This window comes from Lepus europaeus, chromosome 19, assembly GCF_033115175.1.
Source record: "Lepus europaeus isolate LE1 chromosome 19, mLepTim1.pri, whole genome shotgun sequence".
In the NCBI taxonomy this organism is placed as follows: domain Eukaryota; kingdom Metazoa; phylum Chordata; class Mammalia; order Lagomorpha; family Leporidae; genus Lepus; species Lepus europaeus.
In genome coordinates this window covers 4,157,399-4,181,028 of record NC_084845.1, presented here as the reverse complement: position 1 = coordinate 4,181,028, position 23,630 = coordinate 4,157,399, and the positions used below count along the sequence as shown (strand labels likewise).

At 40.2% G+C, this 23,630-nt stretch overlaps 1 protein-coding gene across 1 annotated transcript; it reads left to right on the top strand.

Annotated features, from left to right (window-relative positions):
- Positions 1–9,822: 9,822 nt before the first annotated feature.
- LOC133748694 (vomeronasal type-1 receptor 2-like) lies at positions 9,823–10,758 on the top strand. Its single transcript, XM_062177626.1, has one exon. The coding sequence runs from the start codon at positions 9,823–9,825 to the stop codon at positions 10,756–10,758; it is 936 nt and encodes a 311-aa protein (XP_062033610.1).
- The last annotated feature ends 12,872 nt before the right edge of the window (positions 10,759–23,630 follow it).

Genomic DNA, 23,630 nt, shown 5'->3' with positions numbered 1-23,630 from the left:
AGTGCCCAAGAAGCTAATTCCCCCTCAAATATGTTTCAATTTATCCTTAAAACGCCTTAAATATTATTGTGTTTGCTGGATATATACTTGTATAAAAAACTTGTATTGTATTCTTATAATGTGTTAATTATGTCTACCTCTCAATGCAACCCTAGGGCCAAATGTAAGGACAGATTTTTGGGATGGAGAGGCTTGTATCTAGGTTCGGCTCTGGTAGACAAGTAAGTTTGCTGCCGGATGACCTTCTCTTGCTCCTTGGGAGCCTGGCCAGTTCCCGGGTAGAAGGATAAAGGAATGTTTCTGATAAACAGGTGGGCATGCTTCGTGTCTCGGCTCTCTGGCCAAGATCCAAGATGGGACGCACTATTTGCCTAAAATCTTAGCAATGAGCACCCTTGTCCTTGGGGGCTTTAAGAGGGAGCCAGAACAAGCCTCTGCTGCTGCTGTTTCATCCCAGGGGAACACACATCAAGCTGAATGTTAAACATGCCTGTAATGATTACTGATAATGTCTGATTCTCAGTATGGATCCTTTTCCGGTGCTTTGTGAAGATTGCCTAGTGATGCCCACAGTACTATAAATTCTGCTAAACATAAGTACAATGTAAACATGGATCGATTGGCTACTGTGGCTGAGGTGTTCTGTAACAGTCCCTTTGATAAGGGATTAACAAAATGGATTCACTTAAAAACAGGACATTCAGGACCTGCCGCTCTGCATAGTATGTCATTATAAAAAAATCATCAAGGAGGGCTATAAATGTGGACAGCAGGGACATGTACAAAAATTGTCCAAAAGTCAAAAATCAAAATAAGGCTCCTCCTGGGATTTTCCCCCGGTGCAAAAGGGAAAGGCATTGGGCCAATTAATGTCACTCCAAAACTGATAAAAAAGGTAATTCATTAAAAAAAAAAAAACAGAGTTCAGAAAAACTGAAAGCGGGGCCAGCCTCAGGCCCTCCCTACAGGGGTCAGTGGACCCTCTTGCTATAATATCATTATGGCAATGGAGCCATGTTTATTGCAACATTCTGTTAATCTATGCTCCTTTACCGTCTTTCCTCTAAATAATTTTAGTGTGCACTACAAGGCTTGCAGCGTATTTCTTGCAGATTAAACTAAAAGTAACTAAGTCTGTGCACAGCAGACAGCTGAAAAATAATTTGCTGTCACAAATTGGCAAAGTTGGCAGGTTCTGCAAGTATACGAAGCAATACCTTTCTTTAAAAACAAAACTGAAGTTGCATATGTAGCCTGTGATGTTCCTGGCTGGAAAGACCCTCAGTTGGCCTCTTTGGCAAAGAAATGGGCTCTCTGCTCAGGATTGAGTGAAAATTAAAATGACAAGTTATGGAGTGCACAGCCTCCACAAGTTATTGAGGTTTACAATCAGTGCCAGTAGAAAAGGGAAATGAACTATAGGCTTTGGGGAGGTAAAAATAAATTTTGTTATCTGCATACTGATGCATGTGTAAGCAATTTTTAAAAAGCGGTACAGAATAAATATAAATTTAAAAAAAATGCTGCCCTTTGGAGTCAAACCGCTAGGTGGTAATAAAAAAATTATATCAAGCCTCTGTGCCGCTGCCAGAGACAACTAAGGTTATTCAGTGTAAACAATACAGAATTCCAGGTAGACATAAAAAATATCTAAAACAGTAAAAAATTATGTTAATGCTGGAGTGATGATTCCCGTAATCACTAAAAGAAATTATCTAATTTGGCATGTTAAGAAATCAGGTGAAACCTGGAGAATGACTGTGGATTACAGAAGGTTTGAGTAAGTTACAAAAGGTTTGAGTAAGTTTCAGAAGGTTTGAGTAAGTTATAGAAGGTTTGAGTAAGTTACAGAAGGTGTAAGAAAGTTACAAAATGTTATAAAAAGAAGACATTTTCAGTTATAAAACTATTAGTCTATTTTCTTTGACATAAAATCAAAATCTGATCCTCTGTTAAAGCAATGAGTTAAAGTAATCTATTATGTTCAAGTCTTGATGTCTCTGTTAAATTCTGTTTTAAAATTGCTGCGAAAAGAGCAATGGTGAAATGGAGGGATCCTATCACCAATCAATGGAATGGACCTGATGCGGTACTGGAATGGGACGTGGGCTCCTAAGGGATGGGTTTTTCTATGCAGCCAATATCATTAGCCTCTGATAATTTCCACAATTGCTCCCTGGGCCGTGTGGTCCCAATGCTGACATCTGTATTTACAGTGGCGGATAGAGTGCGTCGGCGGCATGCTTCACCTGAAGACTGTAATGGCAATGTCATCCTAATAGGAGAGGACACTGCCCTTGCCATGGGTTTATCAGTAGTGTTACTGGACTGGCCTTTGGAAATAACCGTGGACTGCGAAGGCTTGCATGTTTAGTGACCAAAACAGTTAATCTTACTGCTACTGGACTGTCCAATATAGCTGAAGAATTGGTTCAAGTTCGCTACCAAATCTCCTTTGTAATAAAAAATAATTAATATTTGGCTGTATGTTTCATCTCTCACCTAATGTCAGGCTGGAATGGTACTCAAAGACGGGTAAGACACTCAGCATCCTGTACCAACCTAAGACAGGGCTCTAGGCCAAGCTGCCAAGAGTTACCGATGATGGGTAAGGACAGGAATGACTGAGGGCAACCTAAGACAGAGGCCATTCTCAATTAAACAAAAAGGGGGTTGCGGCAGGTGTGGGAACAGCACCGCCGCCCTTGTAAAAAAATAATCAATGCCAGAAATATCAGGCCCTCCATAGGGCAGTAGAAGACAATATACTGGACCTGGAGCAGACCATCAGTAAGCTAGAACAGTCTTTAACATCGCTTTCAAAAGTAGTGTTGCAGAACAGAAGGAGGATGGACTTATTGTTTTTAAAGAAAACAGGTTTGTGTGCTGCCCTGAAAAAAGAGTGCTGCTTCTACACTGATCATTCAGGGGTCATCAGGGACTCTATGGCTAAACTAAGAAAAGCCCCGTAAATTTTAAGATTAAAATCAGTACAAAAAGAAGAGGAGGGAATATAAGACCCCTGCTAAAAGTAAATATTAAAATAATATTATAGTAAAGGGTTAAAAAGTTTAGCTGCTGACAGTAGACAGCCCTTAAAATAACTGTGTCTCCACCTGCCTGCAGAATAACCTTGGGAAACTGCCTTGGGAAACTGCTCTGTGTAACTGTCTCACGTGATAACACTTGCAGAAGTCCGGAAAAGAGTTGCAATAAGGTTCTGTGACCAGTTTGCCCTTCAAAATAGCTAATCACCAAACGCCCCACATACATATGGTAATCAGGTGGCTATTGTCTTTAAAAACTGCTGTAACCCCTGCTTGGGGCTCTCTCATTCTCTCGACTGCCTGTGGTGCTGGGGAGCCCTTTGCGCAAACACCTAATAAAAATCCTCTTGCTCTTGCATCTACTGGGCTGGAGTTTTGGGTCTTTGGGCGACCACCCGAGCGCATTGGATTCCCAGATTTGGCCGCCAGTGGAGCCCGGGCTGCACTGCCCATCCAGCTGCCTACTACGGCGCCTGGGACACCTCCAAGTGTTTGGCCCTGGCACCCATGTGCAGGACCCAGATGAAGCTCTGGGCATCTTCTCTACCTGTGTCTCCCTCTGCCGATGCCCATCAAATAAATAAACTTTACATATATTATATATGTGTGTGTGTGTGTGTTATATAATAGTAAGGAGAAAAGAACTGAGGAAAGTAACAAGAAGAGAAAACAGAAATAATAGAGGAAAAATTGGAGATCTCCAGAGAGATGAATGGGGGCAAAAACAGGGAGACTCTGCTAAAAACTGTTTCTAGGAACTACTGGACAGCCCCTTGTTTAGCTTAAACCACCTTTCTAAAGTCCAGTTTTTGACAACTGCCATTTTCAGCTGTTTATCCTCACCAGTCCATCGGAACACAAAGCATGTAAGTTAAGCTTTAGTTAAACTTGGTCAACAGAGGTGGAGGCAAGAGAGGGTAAGATGCTTCAGACCGATTGAAGGAGACGAGGGTGGGGGAGCCAGGGAGGACTGGGAGAGCAGAAGCAGCTTATTCTGCTGGGGGTGCCACACATGGGGAGAACGACAGGATGGGGCAGGGAGACTAGAGAGAGCACAGAAATGGTGTTGAGAAAGGAAGAAATGTGTGGCGATGAGCGACAATCAAAGATTGAGGAGAGTGCAGCAGATCAGACAAAAAGACATAAATAGCTGTAAATAAATCCAGGAGAAGACTGGGAATAGAGATCCTCAGGAATGATGTGTTGGTTAGATATGGATGATACAAGTTGTTTGTAGCTTTTAAGATTCTTGACAGAAAAATTATTTTTGGAGTATTCTGTGATGATTTGATGCATACACACACTGTATAATGTGATTTGTAGGCTTATATTCTTTTTCATTTAAAATTGCCATAATTGTTTATACAGACGAGACTAAGAAAGCAGCGTGTCTTTAAGACTTGTACATTTTAAAATCGTTTTCATTGGAAGGTAACTTTCCTTTGCAACTGCTAGGCAGCTGGAAGATAAGAGACTGTAGCAGTCAGTTATGGGTTCAGTTTTCCCCTTTTCCGGGGAAGGTGAAATGGATCAAGAAAATTGATGAGTCTGCCACTGCATGGTCTTTTAAAAGTCTCATATTTTTGTTCTCTTTCAGCATTCACTCTTTGATTTCTAGCTGTCTTACAAACAACTAATACTTCTTTTTCAAGCATATTGAGATAAATCTTGGTTTATTGAATTTCTGCTTTTCTGAAAATAATTGACTTCTGAAGTATGTAAGCTTTGGTGACATATACCAGCTCATGGCATTCTGCTTTGATTTGAAATCATCTTATTTTTTATTAACTGTAATCCTGGAAGTCGTTTGAATTTTTAAAATTCCATTTTGTCTTCTGTTTCAAATATATTGTATCAGAATAGAAGCATAGCAAATAATATTCGGCTACTGTGGTTCTCCCTTATCCATAGGAACCAGGACGCTCAAGGTACCTGAAACCATGGATAATACCGAACCCTATATATACTATATTTTTCTTAAACATATATACCTATGATAAATGTTTAATTTGTGTTAGGCACAGTAAGAGATTACCAACAATAATAAGAAAATAGAACTATTTATATCCTGCAGTAGAAGTTAAGGAAATGTGGCATCTCTCAAAATACCCTATTATACTGTACTCACTTCTCTCCTTGTGATGGTCTGTGATGAGATAAGTGAATGATGTAGATGTTATTATATAGCACTTGGTTACTGAGCATTACTTGAAAACAAGTTCAACAAAATCATGATGTTGATGAATTTTATTTCAGGGAAATCCAGCAAGTCACTCACATGAATTTTTTTTAAAGATTTATTTATTTATTTACAAGTCAGAGTTACACAGAGAGAGGAGAGGCAGAGAAAGAGAGAGAGGTCTTCCATCCAATGGTTCACTCCCTAGTTGGCCGCAACAGCCAGAGCTGCTCTGATGCGAAGCCAGGAGCCAGGAGCTACTTCCAGGTCTCCCACGCAGGTGCAGGGGCCCAAGGACTTGGGCCATCTTCTGCTGCTTTCCCAGGCCATAGCAGAGAGTTGGATAGGAAGTGGAGCAGCCGGGTCTCGAACTGGTGCCCATATGGGATACCAGTGCTTCAGGCCAGGGCATTAACCCACTGCACCATAGCACTGACCCCTCACATGAGTTTGAGAGTCAGTGGATACATGAATTTTTAAATGATTAAGGAATGACTGCAACCCATAATAAAATTCTGATAGAAGAGATCAGCAAAATAGCAAGGCCTGGAATAATTTCCCTTTAAAGCAAAATGCTTCTGTAAAAAGAAGTATAAATCAGTATTACTAACACAACATGTATGAGGAATAAAGAACAAGAAAACAGGTTATTCAGGAAATTAGGTAAATGAACTATTTGGAAAATGGGCTAGATTAAGCTTTCAGCCATATATTACTGAACTTTGTTTCAAAACCAATATCTAGCAAGTATGGGAATAATTTTCTGCACTTCTCATTATTTATGCATCAAAATTCACATGTTAGAGAAATCACTAAAGAGCGTCTGTGGGAAGGCTTTTAACCAATGCTCAGTCATAGCTAATCATCAAAGAATTCATTCTGAGCAGAGATGTTTGTTACACGTGTAATGAGTGTGGCAAATTCTTTAACAGGGACTCAAAACTTACAAGGCATCAGAAAATCTACACTGTAGAGAAACCATGGGCGTGTCCTGTGTATGGTAAGGATTTTGTGAAGTCCACACCTTTGGTGTTGTCCGAGAATTCATACTGGAGAGAAACCTTACAAATATACTGAGTTTGGCAAAACCTTTTCTGAGCCTTCCAACCTTTCTCAAATAAGAGAACCCTTACTGGAGAGAAACCTGACAAATATAATGGATATGGTAGGGATTTTTCCATGTGTTCACACCTTTGGAGTCCTGAAAGGATTCCTACTGGAGAGAAACCTTACAGAGGTAATGAGCATGGCAAAGCTTTCATTGGGAGTTCACAACTTACTCAGTGTAAGATGTATCACAGCATTTTACTTATTAGTGTTTGTGATGTGACTTCATATCTGATAGGACTAACCTCATTCATTTCTTCAGGGTTTTCCTGAATGTACATTTTGCTTATTCAATAAAATTTCTACTTCCAATATAAAATGTGTTGCAAAGATTGGCTTTATCATTTCAATTCAGGAATCTGATTTTATTTTCATTTCTACAAATGTTTGTATATTATACATAAATAAATGTGTTATATAAGTGTGTATGGAAAATGCTTGTAAATTTTGCACATGTCTTACTAGACTTATTCCTGGCTTATACTTTACTTTTTTCTATTATGCATAGAAGAGTAAGAGCTTTATCTAAGGCTTATACTTTTCTTAATTGTACCCTGTCTCCCATAATAGGTCATATCTGGTTTAGACTATATAGTTAGATGATTGGTAAATAGATGGATGGTTGGATAGATATGGAGACTTGTGTTCTTAAAGTTAATCTCTTATTCTCTTATTTTTTTGATGTTTAATTAATACTTTGAGCTTTTCAAATACCTTGTAAACTGTGGTGGATTTACTCCTTTATAGACTGGTTAATTTCCTTTTCTAATGTCTCAATAAGGTGATCTAACATTTGATGTGTTATGGGCCACTTAATAATCTTTCTGACATTAGTGGAAATTAACCTATTTTTATATAGCTGAGAAACATATTTAAACCTTGGTGACATTGTTTTATCAGGTTGATGTCATTAATATATTTTTTTATCACCTGCAGAAACTGCCAAATCTCTTCATCAGTCAACATGATCATATATTTTTTCCTTAACTTTTGAACAAGATTATTTAATGAAGTTTCTAAAAAAAAAAGTGGCATTCCCAGTATAAGCTCCAATTGATCATCCAGTAATCTTTTATTTGTAGGATTTTGTAAGTATTCTATTTCATAATTTGGACCCCCTAGATATACAGGAGATTGTTCTGTATAGAGAAGTTTTTGTAAGATTTTGGTAAACTATTACTCTTCAGTACTTTGAGAGGCCTAAATTGGAAGGGTTTCCTATGAAGAGGCTGTAAGATAAACCATATTGCTTAGTGCTTTCTTTGAGAGGGAACCCTTTCATAAATACTGTTGGACATTGTTTAGTTCAGCATTTGATTTCTTTTGGAGGAAATATTAATGAAAGACATATTCCTAGAAAATATCCATGTCAGGTGGCCTTTTCTGTTTCTGCTGAGTCACTCCTAGTGGTTTCTAGTGTGTGGCCCTTGTACCATATTCTCCTTTCTCTCAACTTGAGAAGTCCTGCTCAGATCCTTTGTGTTCATCCCTGTCTATGCACATAATCTTTCAGTGATTTTGCAGTCCTGAGGCTGAGCATAAACAAATAAGTGCATGTTGAGGACAGTGAACTTCCTGGACAAGCATGGGATCTGGTTAAATACCCGCTATTCACAGACAGTCCCTCATCTGTCACATCTGAGTGTCCTTTACTTCACCACATGCTGATCCAGATGTCATGGAGAAAGGAGAGCTACTCCCAAGTGCTTCTCCTGTCTCTTTGGTGATACTCTCTAGAAACATGTAGTCCTACTTGGGAATTGAGAGCTGGGAGAAAGTCTGTTTTGTGTTTAAGAAAAGTCTTAAGCTCTCTGCTATTCACTGTCATTGCAACTACAAGGGAATTGGTGATTGCAGTTCTGTGGGGAGTTGAGGTCACAGAGTCCTGAGAAGCCTATATCCTGAGTGCTGGCCGCCTCCTTCACACACACCTTCCTGACTGCTCACACTGCACTCACCACTTTGGTGTAGAAAAGAGAAGCTTGGCTGAGTTTGTGAAATTTGATTCTGAAAGATTAGAAAGTGGTGAATCAGGTTCTGGGTAAGTGCTCATGTCTGGGAAGGTGAATTTCTTGGTTAGAGATTGGTTCAGCACAAACCCACAGAGCAAGGAAGAACAAGTTCTGAGACATGGCTGAGCTGTGGAGAGAGGGGTCTGAGACCCTACACCAATCTCTTAATGTTCCAGATCCATGTTAATAATATCCTCAGTGATAGTGATTGTTGAAATTTGCCCCAGGCAGTCATGAAGTCTGATTTTATGATCATTAAGGCTGTAATTCAGAAATCAATCTTTCATCTGAGCTTCTCTGCAGAAATTACAGAAATGTTTTCATAGTTAAAAAAGTTATTTCCATAAAAATTTTTGTGAATGTGATAGTGGGTTGGTTGAAGCTCTTTGAATCGCCCATCTCTGTATGAACAGTGTGACTGGGTAGATGTGCTGGCCTGTCATCGTTTTTCTCTCAGTTATGTTTGCTGTGCCTAAAGAAGATGCTAATAAAATCTCCCTGAAAATAGCCCTGCACTGTTGACCTTGCTGGGGCTGTTTTCTTCCTTCGTGTTAGGAAAGGATGCTTTAACGAAAATTAACTTCACATTTGAGGAATTCAGACAATAGAAGAAATTAAGGACTGAAGCTCTTTTCAGGTTAAAAAGTGTGAAGATGCTTTCTCTGGTTTATAAAATTTTAGTGTCATTTTCATGGCATTTCTTGTGTTTCTCCTATATTGATTATTTAAATTTCAAGTACCACTGTGGAGGGTAAACAGTATCATTTAAAAAAATTATGTGTTAGATGCATCTAGGAAAATAAATGATATAATTCATTCTGTTGTTATCTCAGTACTCATATTGACCCATATTCTGTAAATCCAACGTGATAATAGAAAATTATTTTTAGTAAACATTTTATGAAGACTTTAGAATGTTTATTCTTATTGTGAATTTGTGATGAATAAATATGATAAATGTATGATAAATGTTTAGGTGATTGATGTTAGCATAATTGAATGTAGAAATTAAAACAAGTTTGAAATATGGTAATTTATATATCTACTTGGAATATTTAAAGGGCTCAAACAAAGCTCCTATATAAGAACACAGTGGTAAACACCAATGTCATTGCACCCAGACCTCCAGGGTCTAGTCCTGACTCTACCAATTAATCTGTCAGTCTCCTATCATATAAATTCTCTTCCTTTGATAAAGGAAAATAATGTTAGGTGTTAACTCAGAGTTGCCAATATTAAATAAGCATCAATAAAGGTGGCTCATGCATTTTAAGTCCAATATTAATACATGTATAACATTTTATAAACATTTTAACTAAAGGAAATTTATATTTAAAATATATTCTCAGGATGAAGTAATAGTACAAAGAGATTTTGATTTTCCATAATAACAATAGCCCACAACCATATTTCCAATCAGAATCCTGTATTTGTGACTGTAACTGTTGTGTCCTGAAAAACATAATAGAATGCCTCTATGAGTTTAAACATTGGGATTATCTTCCTGGCTCAGGTTGTCATTGGAAGCCTGGGGAATTTCTCCCTCCTAAGTCACTATTTTTTTCTGTACATGAGTGGACACAGGTCAAGGTCCACAGATTTGATCATCAGGCACTTGACAGTGGCCAACGCCTTGGTCATTCTCTCAAGAGGAATCCCAGAGACCATGACAGCTTTTGGGTTGAAACATTTTCTTAATGATGCTGGATGCAAACTTGTTTTCTATGTTCATAGGGTGAGCAGGGGTGCATCCATCGGCAACACTTGCCTCTTGAGTGTCTTTCAGGCCATCACAATTAGCCCCAGGAACTCCAGGTGGGCAGAGCTTAAAGTAAAAGCTATCAGGTACACTGGCCCCTCCAGTGTCTTCTGTTGGATCCTGTACATGCTGATAAACACCGTAGTTCCTATGTTTGTGACTGAAAAAAGGAGTGAAGAAAATAGCACAGCAACCATAGATTTTGGATACTGTTCCTCTAACCATCATGACAGAAGCAGAGACTTACTGCCTTCAATGATCATATCCACCCCTGATGTTTTGTGTTTAGGACTCATGATGTGGGCCAGTGGGGCCATGGTTTTCCTTCTGTATAGGCACAAGCACCAAGTCAGACACATTCATAGGAACAACATCTCACGTCGATCTTCTCCCGAGACCAGAGCTACCCATAGCATCCTTGTCCTGGTGAGCACCTTTGTCTCTTTTAATGCCCTGTCTTCCATCATTTACCTGTATTTTTCTTTTTTTGCTAAGACTACCTGGTGGCTGGTGAACACCTCTGCCTTAATCAATGCATGCTTCCCATCTATCAGCCCCTTTATTCTCTTGAGTCGTGACCCTGATATATGCAAGTTCTTCCCGATGTGCCTTGGAAGACATGTACAATTTCCCCATCTCATCAGAAAACTATGAGTTGTATTTTTTTATGTTTACACATCGATGGATTCATGCCTCGCAGACTCCTAAGCACAATGATAATCCAGTGTCATTGCAAATAGAACTGTGAACCAGACACAAACTCTGTTGTAATCAGAAAATAGGAACAGTCCTAGTAGATGGAGTCTTAAATGATTTACTTGCTTACCTACTTATGTAAGTACTTTTATAATTGTGTTTTATTAAGGACCATATGGTGAAAACCAGAGTCTAGTCAATAGTTTCTGAAATAATTCTGTGACATTGGAAATACCTTTGTATCTTTTAATATGCTATATTTAAATTTCCCAAGATTTGGCTGAAAATAGGTTTTAAGGAGAATTTCATTAAATGGCATAGTATTTGGGATGATTTTCCAAAAAAAATTGGAGGTGGCATAATTAGTGATTCTGAATTGTAATGCAAGTAATCTGGAGTGAAACTGAAAGGAAAATTAAGTTTTATCTATTTTTTAATAAACATCTGAGACCAAGTTATTATTGTACCTTAAAAACCAGGAAAATGTCATTATTTGAGATATGATCATGTTTGTGGAGAAACAGTAGCATATTAAAATATTTTCAGCTAAATATGGGGATATCGAACTGACGGAGACAAAGGGAAATACATATGTGTCAGCTCATATTTGAAAAGAATGAAGGTGGAAATCAAACACTAAGTAGACATTTCCTCTTTGAGAACAAATTGAGTGGGTTTGGTAATCTTTACAGAGTAGATCATTTTGTTCAAACCTTTATGGCAGAGACTCTTGCTCTGTTGACAAGAAATAGGCTTGAGGGCAGTCCTCTGCATTTCCAGTTTTAAGAAACAGTTTTAAGGAGGGAATTTTCACCAGACCTGGAGCCATACATGAGTAGCAGTTTGCAGGCAAAAGATGCAGACGTGCTGTTAGTGAGGAGTCTTACTGACTTTGGAAGCACCTAAGGAACAAAATAGATTACTCCAAAGAAAAAGCTGGAATTAACTTCAAACCTTGTAAATAAACTGTGTAAACTGTTGGCAGTTGCAATTTTAAGGTAATGTTTTTATTGTGGAATCTACTTCTATTTGCAGAAAAATGGCAAAGATAATACGGAAAACACTTATGTACACCACACTCAATTTCTCTTGATGTTAACACCTTATATCACTATGGTACATCTGACAAACCTCAGAAACCATCATTAGCACTTCCAGTTAAGTAAACCTTAGACCTGACTTGCATTTCATCACTTCTTCCAGGATTCCTTCCGGAATGCCATGTTGTATTTAGTCATGTTTCCCTGGTAGCCTCTGTTCTGTTCAGATTACTGGACCAGTCCTAGTAATTTATTGCTGGAAGGTTTGAGAAGAGCAAACTTGTACTTTCATAATATCCCTAAAGCTGGGGTTTTCTGCTGGTTTTTTCATGACTATCTCTTGTTTACAAGTTTTTAGAAGAATGCCACATTGTTATGATGTCCTGTTAGGACTTGTTGGTAATTAGTGATGTTAAACGTGATCCTTTGGTTGAGGTCACATTTTCCAGGACTCTAAAGTTGCCACCCACTCATTTCCATTGCCCTTGGGTGGGAATTGCTAAATCTAGTCCACACTCAAAGGAGTGGGGGTGACTGGATGAGTCTTCACCTCCTGCAAGGAGTGCACATGTTCTGCCTTGACATTCTGCTCTTAGAATAATTTTCCCCTTCATTTATTTCCTTGACTAACTATTCCCATCAGTGTAAAGTTACATTGTGTATTTTAATTAGAGACTATGATACTCACATTCTTGTTAAGATTGTTCCAGCTTTGGCCATTTGGAACTCTGTCATTAGATTGACCCTTTTATCCCTTTGATATGTCCTGTTTTTGTAAATTACTATTTTTGTAAATTACTCTTAATTTCATCTGATATTTTTTCTACCCTGTACGTAGAGTTAGACATTTCTGCAACAAACTTTTTATCAGGGAGTGCTGCTATAATCCAAGATCTGAGTATGCTGAGTATGCTCATTGCTGCTGGAACATCACTACTATTAGTTTATCTAGGCAGTCAGAACTAGAGAATATACATTTGCACAAATATCTGTATGTCTACCTATCTAAATATCTCTTACTCTAATCCAGTGTACCTCAGAGTTCTTTCAGCCTGTTTATCTCTAATTGTCAAGTATATTATAACATTAAAGGGACCTACATCCTTGTAATTATATGTTGTACTTGTCCTCGCACTTATGAAAGGTTATTAGCTGTTGAAAGATGCTGTTTTAAATTTTTGAATATGGACGCCAGTGCCACGGCTCACTTGGCTAATCTTCCACCTGCGGCACAGGACCCCAGGTTCTAGTCCCAGTTGGGGCGCCGGATTCTATCCCAGTTGCTCCTCTTCCAGTCCAACTCTCTGCTGTGGCCCAGGAAGACAGTGGAGAATGGCCCAAGTGCTTGGGCCCTGCACCCGCATGGGAGAACAGGAGAAGCACCTGGCTCCTGGCTTCAGATCAGTGCAGCACGCTGGCCTTAGTGGCCATGTAGGGGGTGAACCAACGGAAAGGAATACCTTTCTGTCTCTCTCTCTCTAACTCTGCCTGTCAAAAAAAATTTGGATATGTATGCAACATATTGGACAAGGATATTTTAGACATATATCTAAAAATTAATGATCTCCCCTAGTTCTTTCCTATCTACTCTGTGGAATAAAGATCACCAGATGACATTGTTAATTTTATGATTTGTTAGGTTACATAATTTAATACCACATCTGGGTCAAGACTTTTAGTACCCTCCTCTTTCCAGCTGAATCCTGATATTGGATGAGTAACAGTGCTGCAGTGTCATCATTCTCGTTGATTCAGGATTTCTCTATGTGTTATGATATTTGAATCAGGACTGTCCAATAACTTCCTGTGGCACTGTGTCAGTAGTGTTGCTGTTTCTCTCATGTGGACTGGGAGTTTCGTGGCATAGCATTGGTTAGTTTTCTACATTTGAAGAGTTTGAAGAACTATGTTATTTCCACTGGAATTTAAATTTTTAATCTAAAGAGTTAAAGATAGCAAAATGTGCAACTATCAGTAATCTCCAATATTTACACACAGAAATACAAGTGGTACTTCAAAAAGGAGAGTTCTAGGTATTGTATAGTATTATAGTATGATTTCCAAAGTTGCAAACAAATCCCCAACAACAAATGGGTGGATAAACAAACCATGATGCATCCATACAGTGGGATCACAGTGATGGAGAAGGCTGAAGATGAAACAGAGGACCACATGGTTGATTGTCAAAAGCGTTATGCTGAGAAAGTGAAAGCAGTGTCAGAAGTCACGTAGTGTATGATTCCAGTTAAATAATCACAGAGTACCCAAAGTCCCATAGTTTAGCTTGGAAAGCTAACAGTATGACAGCAACCAGATCAGAGGTTCCCAGGCTGTGAGTGGGGGGAAAATAGTGACTTCAGACATGCTGGAGGGCACTCTTTGTGGGGATGCAAAATCTTTTCTTCCTATACCGTGGTGGTGGAAACTAATAGAACTCTACACCTAAAAGGTGTGCATCTTCATGTAAATTATATCTCTATAAATGACATTTGAATAATACCTATCCTGTAACTATAAATGTATTCACAATAAAGGCTCTTTAAAAGAAGCTGTAAATCCCCCAGTTTAGTGGATGTAAGATACCATTATTTATAACACACGTGCTCATTTCCTGTATCTTTCTCACAAGTCCAGTGAAGGAAAAGGATCACTCTGTGTGTTTCCCTCAGAGGGAGTGTTGAAGCACATAGAGCTTGGTCCCTCACAGGCAGATCCCCCACCAGGGCTGGAGCAGGGGAGGTTGAAGGGCTTGAGCAGCAGCAGTGGGGCCCTCGTCAGGAGCACGAACACAGCCCAGGTTGAGATGTCATGTACAGCAGTGGGAAACACTCCCTGCCACATCCTTCCCACCAGACTGCTGGTGCCTCTCTGCACCTGCCCAAAAGCTGGCAGGCTTGAGAGGTTGTAGAATACACATTCCTATGTAGATAGCAAAACAGGTGGCACAAGCAGACCATGAATCTGGCATATCACAGACAAGTGATGGGCAGAGCCCCTAAGAAGTGGAGAGCTGTTTCCAATTGAACCCCATAGGTGGGCAGGTTGGATAGCAGCTCTGCAGTCTGAAAACCTCTGTCCTTGGCAAATGATGACTCTTCTCATTTCTGGAAAATTCTAGGTGTATAGTCACTACCCTTGACTCTGCAGCCAAGGGCTGCTTCAGGCAGCCTCTTTCTTAGAACATAGAGGAAACTAAAGTCAGACTACACTACAATGCAGGAGCACACGCCCCACACTCTTCCTGTCTCATTAGTGTCCCCTTTGTGATTTGAAGGAGAGAACAACCAGAGCCCTATGCTGAAACCAGAAGTCACATCTCCCCAGGCATTCTCTCCCAAAAACCTCCTAAACCCTCCTCTCTCCTTTACACGTCTCTCCTAAACCCTCCTCTCTCCTTTATACTGGATGGACCCAGTATACCTCAATAGATTCTGCACTCACAAAGACTAATATGTGAGCCAACTCAATTTAAATCTGTCGTTCTGTGTGTGTACACATCTGTTCTGTTTCTCTGGAGAACCTGACTACTGTACTTCTCGAGTGACTCTTTACACAGAGCCAACTTGCCAACTTTCATGGGAACCCTCTGATGATCTGTCATGTGTGGCATCATGCTAGCCTTCACATAAGCATTAGTGAGTGGACACATGGAGCTTGTGTGACATTTCAAGGGATCTTTTTTAATAAGCCTCTTATATTCATTACTCTGTTAGGAAGAGCTGACACGTTCTCTCAGTAAGAAGTTACTACAGGGGCCAGTGCTGTGGCGTAGCAGATAAAGCCACCAGCTGCAGTGCCGGCATCCCATATGGGCACCCTTTCAAGACCTGGCTGCTCCACTTCTGATCCAGCTCTCTGCTGTGGCTTGAGAAAGCAGTAGAAGATAACCCTATTCCTTGGGCTCCTGCACCCGCATGGGAGACCAGGAAGAAGCTCCTAGCCCCTGGCTTCAGATCGGCACAACTCCAGCCATTGCAGCCATTTGGGGAGTGAACCATCAGAGGAAAGACCCCTCTTCTGTCCCTCCCTCCCTCCCCCTCCCTATTTCTGCCTCTATGCCTCTCCTTCTCTGTGTAACTCTTACTTTCAAATAAATAAATCTTTAAAAAGAATAAAAGAAGTTACTGCAGTTCTAGTGCTCTGGTGTAGTAGGTAATGCTACCACCTGCAGCACCAGCATCACATGTGGGTGCTGGTTTAAGACCTGTTTTTGTTACTACTAATCCAGCACACTGCTAATGCACCTGAGAAAAGCAGCAAAAGATGGCCTAAGTGTTTGGGCCCCTACTACCCACGTGGAAGACCCAAAAAACACTCCTGGCTCCTGGCTTCAGATCAGCCCAGCTCTGGACATTGTAGGCATTAGGGTGTGAAGCAGCGAATTGAAGATCTGTCTCTCCCTGTCTCTCTAACTCTGCCTTTCAAATAACCTTTCTAAAAGTTTTCTTAAAGATTTATTTATTTGAAAGAGTTACAGAGAGAGCCGGGGGTGGGGGAGGGTAGATCTTCCATCTACTGGGTCATTCCCCAAATGACCACAATTGTTAGGCCTGAGCCAAGCCAAAGCCAGGAGGCAGGAGCTTCCTATGGGTCTGCCACAGAGGTGCAGGGGCCGAAGCACCTGTGCATCCTCCACTGCTTTCCCAGGCAATTCACAGGGAGCTAGATCAGAAGTGGAGCAGGCAGAATTCAATGCAGCATCCATATGGGTCTCTAGTGTTGCAAGCTGTCAGTCATTCAACCCACTATGCCACCCCAATAAATAAATCTTATTTTTAAAAAAAGTTACTACATGAAACTAGTGTTTTTCCAGAATTAAGTAGATAAATTCAGTGGTGTGGATGCCTGTGTGTTGTCTTTGGTAAATGTTACAGGGGGCTTTAAAAGCCAGATGGTGTGGCCAGACACACTTCGGAACACAAGGCTCTATAACCTTCAGATTCTCAGGAAATAGCTATACTGGAGCTATACTTGGCATTGACAGACTATGCGTTATATTGAGCATTCAAGGGTGAATGTAGGATTTCTCCTTGTGAATCATGTGTCCTTGTTTTAGGCGGTACCTTATTCTGAAGAAGGAATGCAGAGCAGAGAGTGGCAGATTGGTACAGAGTGGATATCAGGTGGTGAGAAGAGCAAGTGGGTGCTTGGTAAATACCATATCTACATCCCACATCTCTGTCTACGTGGTTGTTTTTGTACTCTTGGAAATCAAAAACAATCAGTGCTTGAGGCCATCCACACAACGTTAGCCCCAAAGACCCGGGAAGCCCAGAACCTGATGGGGCAACAGAGGGGTTCACTGGGAGGAGGGCTTCCCCATGAAAGAGGACAATCCCAGGGCAGGCAGGAGGGCTTTCTGGATTCCGGAGAGTAGGTTTGAACATTGAGAGTTGATGTCCATACCTCGGTTGTCCACTGTCCAAAGGTTTCCCTGGCTTTTGTCCACATCACTGGTGGATTCAGATAATCTGAGGAGTAAGTGGACTTCCTGTTTCATGTCTCATCCATCCAGGTGTTTGCCCAGTGCTCAAACCCTGGCTCATTACCAGTCATCCTTGCTGTGAACAGGACCACACAAGTTTGAATTTGCTGATAACTAATTGACCACATGCTCATTCTTGGTCAATAAGTGAATCAAAAGAGAAATTATATGATTCCTCAAAACTAATGAAAATGAAAGTATAACACAGCACAACTCATACAGCAAAGTAGTACTAAAAAGTTTTTAACAATAATCACCTACATCAACCAAAAAAAAACAGAAAAATATCAAATAAACAACTTAACAATGTATCCAAAGCACCCAGAAAAATAAGAAGAAACCAAACCCCACATCAGAAGGAATGAAATAACAAATATCAAAGCAGAAACAAATGGAATAAAAACTAAGAAAATATAAGAATTAATAAAAGGACAAGTGTTGCTAAAACAGAACTTTTTTTGAGGTTTTAAAAGTATTTATTAGAATCAAAGGCCTCCAGCCAGAGTGGCATGAAAGGGGGCTTCAAAAAGAGGAAAACCCAAAGGGACTGATGGCAGTGGGCTTTTTAAGAACAGTTTTGAAGGAAAAAAAAACAACAACCAGAATGGCATTCAGTTACCAGGCAGGGACAAAAACCATCAAAAGACCTCATGTACAATTCTCCATCCTGTCTGGCCTGCTAAGAGTGGGATAGGTAACTTGTTTTCACAATAAGCTGTGAGTGCATTCTCATGGTAAATTTGGAGATTCTGAAGGAAGGAGGGCGGCTTAAAATGGAACTTTAACTAGTGTAATTAAGAAAAAAAGAGGGAAGACTTAATATATAGTCTGAGATAAATAGGGAAATTTACAACTGATAGCAAACAAATACAAAGGATGCTTAAGGAATATTATGAACACTGTACACCAACAAATTGGAAAACCTAAAAGGAACAGATAAATTCCATCTACACTTTCCAATTTATGCAGAATAGCACCAATAGTCTCCAGTGGTTTTAAAACTTTTAATTTATTCATTTATTTATTTGAAAGGGAAAGAGAGAGACCTCCCATCTGCCAGTTCATTCCCCAAATGCATGCAATGGATGCAAGGGAGGGAGGTTAAAGATGAGAGCAAAGAACTCAATCCAGATTTCCCAGCTAGTGGAACCATCACCACTGTTTCTCCAGGGTCCATATTTAATGAAGTTGGACTAAGAAGCCAATCCAGGAATTGAACCCAGTACTCTGTCTGGGACACATGCATCTTACCTAGTGAAAAACCTGCCCCTTCGTTTATTTTTTAATAGCAATTGTTGCTCTTCCTTTCACTCTTCCCTGATCAGGCCCTGTGTTTCCACATCTAACAGCAACACTGAAGGTTAGTAGTAGAAAGAGAGAACATGCAGAACAAATAATGTCTCAGAGAAGCACAGGATCCACTGCAGCACACCTTGGTTACCATCCGTCCTTCCAAAGCAGACATGAACTTTCCCTGTGATCGCCATATTAGGGTCCTGACTACCCCAGCGTGTGATGGAAAAGGAACACCTCCACTAAACACACTTTCTGTCCCTTAGGAAATGTTCAATATTAATTACAAAGTTCTAATTGTTTCCTGGAATTTAAAAGTGGGAAAAGTTCTGAGACCTGCTGAAGCTCTGAAGCCTGCACTGTCATTGTCACTACTGGGGAGCTTGATGATTGCAATCGTGTGTAAACACAGCATCACTGGTGTTTACCTCTGGGACTGACTACCATCCTCCCACACACACAGTGGCTGATAATCAACCTGAAGTCACCATCCCAGCAGAGGAGAGGAGACCGACACTTTTCCTCCTTTTGTTTCAGGGGCAGCTGAACTCTTGGTAAGTGCTCTCGCATGCAAATGGGGTGCCTGTGAGGTAGAACCCAGTATAGTGCCCAGGTCACACAAAAAAGAGGAATAATTCCTAAGGCACCAGCAGAAACTGCAGAGACTGGATGACTTAGACCCTACTGTGCTAGTGTTTTATAATTCAGTAGAACTGTCATTGATGGTGAGTGCTGGAGTTAGAACCAATCTGAAAAGAAATATGACTTCATGATGTGCATGACTCTCGTTGGGAAATTAATGGCTGACCATGAATGTACCATGGAGAAAGCACAGAGAGATTTTCATGGTTAGTGCGGTTTTTTATGAAATCCTGTGCCTCTGCTGATGAATATGATAGAATTAGTCACCCACCTAGTTCTAAGTGTAAAATATTGAGTGGTAGTTGATGAGGTAAAATTACTTTTTTTAAAAAACTAAGACATTGCTGTATTCTTTTGAGTCAGTTTATTTCTATCTATACATGAAAACACAGCTGTTCTGTTGACATTGGGGTGCAGTTTTCCTTCTTGAAGTTAGGAAAGAGACTTTAAAGAAGATAAACTCATACTTGATGGTAGAGGAGGGCAGAAAACATTATTCAGCTTTGCCAGTGTTATATATGAGGATTCCCCAAAATATTCTTGGAAAATCCACATTATCCTTTAATTCCATTTTTCCTTACACTTTCTGAAGTACTTTAGTCTACCATGTAATGTTTTGTTCAGTTAAAAAATGCTCTAGTGTAATTTGTACTTTTCTTCTACTTTAGATTATTTCATGCACATGACAATATGTTTCCAATATTAATTTTTCATACTTGGGTTATATTTTAATAACTTTCCTAAGTCATACATTAAGCAGAGTAGAAGTAGATATTTTCCAAATTGAAAACAGATAATTATCTGCCCTCTGGGGACAGGGTTTTTTCGCTGAATTTCTTTACATTTATATTTCATGTCATGTAGCTTAGGTCAATCTCCAGTGTTCTACAATAATTTATCAGTTGGTACCATTGCCAGTAAATTAAATGCATATTTTATCATCCTAATGTTGATCCATATTCAACAAATCTGACTTTGAGATAGGACATTACTCAGTGTATCTACTTTTAAGTAAAACATCAAATAATCTTTATTTACATTATGTTTTCCTATAGGATAAAATGGAAAGTTAACATGATTGTAAGTACAAAGTAAAGTAAATTTAATATATCCCACTGTGAGTATATTTCAGCGTTCAGTGTTCACAGTCTGGGAACAAAGACAGCACAGTACAATGTAACATCAGAGTCATTGTCACCAGGCTCCTTTAGGTCAAAGCCAGACTCTGCCAGTATGTAAATGACCTCATATTTCCCTCTGACTAAATTCTCCTTCAGTGTGAAAGATAAAAAGTAGCAATGCCTAAATCATATGCTAGGAATACATAAAGCATTAATAACAGTGGCCACTACATGGTAAATACTATGGAAAGAAATATTTCAACCTTGGAAATTATGCTACCAAATGAAAAATCTTTGAGAAAACTCTTAAAGAAAAGTAATGGTTACTGGATAACATTGTATTAATTATCCATGAAGAAATATTCATACCTCATGTGTTCATATAGAACCCTTTATTAAGAATATCAATATTGATGCTAGGAAATAACAGAATGGCCTCATGGATTTGAAAATTGGGATTATGTTCCTTTTCCAGATTGTCACTAGTAACCTGTGGAACTTTTCCTGCTTAAGTTAGTTTCTTCCTCTACTTCAGTGGATGCAGATCACAGTCCACAGACTTGATCCTCAGGCACTTGACCATGGCTGCCTCCTTGGTCATTCTAAAAGAATCACAGACACCATGGCATCACTGAGGATGGAACATTTCCACAGTAATTTTGGATGCATACTTCTTTGCTGTATCCACCCGGTAGACATGGGCATGGCCTTTGGCAGCATCTGCCCCTTGAGTGTCTTCCAGGCATCATAATCATCCCCAGAGATTCCAGGTGGTCTGAGCTTAAAAGTAGAAGTTCTCAAATATCTGAACATTTCCACTGTTGTCTGCTGGATCCTGTGCTTACTGATAACTATCATTTTATTTCTGAAACTGACTACAAATGGAAAATCCTGAAATCACAAAAGTGAGGAGACATTGGATTCTGTTCTTCTCTAGTGTGTAAGAAAGTTACTCAATCTCCGCAGCATTGATCTATGTCTCTAACGTCCTGTTTTGGGGCTCATGCTGTGGTCCAGTGTTTCCATGGTTTTCATCCAGTACAGGCACAAACAGCAGGTCAACACATCCTCCCCTGAGTCCAGAGCTGCCACAGCATCCTTGCCCTGGTGAGCATGTTAGTGTTTTTGATGTTCTCTCCATCAGTGAAGTGTGTGTGTCTGTTTTTCATACTCCCAGATCCTTGCTCTTCATTGTTAGTGGCATAGTTGCCGCATGTTTCCCAACTCCCTCGCTCGTTGTGCTTTTTTTTTTTTTTTTTTTGGACAGGCAGAGTTAGTGAGAGAGAGAAAGGTCTGCCTTCCGTTGGTTCACCCCACAAATGGCCACTATGGCCAGCACGCTGCACTAATCTGAAGCCAGGAGCCAGGTGCTTCCTCCTGGTCTCCCATGCAGGTGTAGGGCCCAAGCACTTGGGCCATCCTCCACTGCCTTCCCAGGCCACAGCAGAGAGCTGGACTGGAAGAGGGGCAACCAGGACAGAATCTGGCACCCCAACCAGGACTAGAGCCCAGGGCACCAGCACCACAGGTGAAGGATTAGCCAAGTGAGCCGTGACTCCAGCCTTGTTATGCTCTTGAGAGGTGAACACAGCACATCCGCAGTCTCTTGTGTCTGTTGTGGAAGGAGCACACAGTACCTTCACTTGTGTTTTTCACTATGTTTATTGAGTCAGCCCTCACTAGATTCCCCCAAAAGGCATAGGACACAGGCTCAACTCATTGCCCTTCTAAGTCTTTCCTGACTTGACTAAGAGGAGATCCCCCTCCATCCTCTTTGCTCTCCCCAGACAGCATAGCCCATAAATCCCATAAACTCTCCTTTGGTCCACTCAGATCTTTATAAACATTTGGTGAGGTGACATTTTTATTACCAGTGCCTGAGTGTAACCATCTCCTTATAAATGTTCATCTGTGTAGAGAATATCAAGCTAGAGACATCACACTTGATTTAAAATCTCTATATTACAAATGAATAGAAATAAAACAGAATGGATGGTATGGTGTGAAAACACACACCAGGACCACTTGAACGAATGGTAAGCCCAGAAATGACTGGAGTATATATGCTCAACCAGTCTCAACAAGGGCACCTTGAACATATCATAGATAAAAAGTAGCCTTTTCAGTATGTGTTTGGAAAAAACTGGGTATTCATGGCCAAAAGAATGAGCCATTACCTACACAAAAATTGCTGAAAATAAGCTAAAAGACTAAAGCTAAGACCCAAAATTTATTAGAAGAAAACACAGAAGGCAATTTCCTAGACACTGACCTTGGCAATGATTTCATGAATATGACACCAAAAGTTCTGGAAACAAAAGAGTGCACCATGTCAAACTAAAACATGTTGACAGCAAAGGAAAAGATCAACAAAGTGAAAGCATAATTTAGAGATTAAGTTTTTGCAAACTGCTTTTCTCACAGGGGTTAATATGTGAAATATATAAACAACACATACCACAATTTTAAAAACTCTGATGTTTCAAGTGGGCAACAGATGTGAATAGACATTTTTCTAAAGGAGATGTATAGTTGCTAAAGCATACAGAACAAAGTGCTTGTCAAGAAACTGCACATAACACCAGAATGAGACACTGCCTCTCACCTGTTATGATGCCTTTATCAAATGATAAAAGATAGCAACTATTGTGTAGTAAATGCATCCACACTGTTTGTAGAAATGTTTTAATATAGTCATTAACAGGGGCTGGCGCTGTGACATAGCAGGGAAAAGCTGCCGCCTGCATGCTGACATCCCATACGGGCACCAGTTCGAGTCCAAGCTGTTCCACTTCTGATCCAGCTCTCTGCTATGGCCTGGGAAAGCAGTAGAAGATGGCCCAAGTCCTTGGGCCCCTGCACCTGCGTGGGAGATCCAGAAGAAGCTCCTGAATCCTGGCTTCAGATTGGTGCAGCTCTGACCAACCACTGCAGCCATCTGGGGAATGAACCAGCAGATGGAAGACCGACCTCTCTCTCTCTCTCTCTCTGCCTCTCGTTCTCTCTGTGTGTAATTCTGACTTTCAAATGAATAAATAAATCTTTCCAAAAAAGAGTGTTAATTGTTAAATCAACAACAGGAGTCACTGTGCACTTACTCCCCATGTAGGACCTCTGTCCTTAATGAGTTGTACTATGAGAAATAACTTTAGGGCCGGTGCCATCGCTCACTTGGTTAATCCTCCACCTGCGGCGCTGGCATCCCATATGGGCACCAGGTTCTAGTCCCAGTTGCTCCTCTTCCAATCC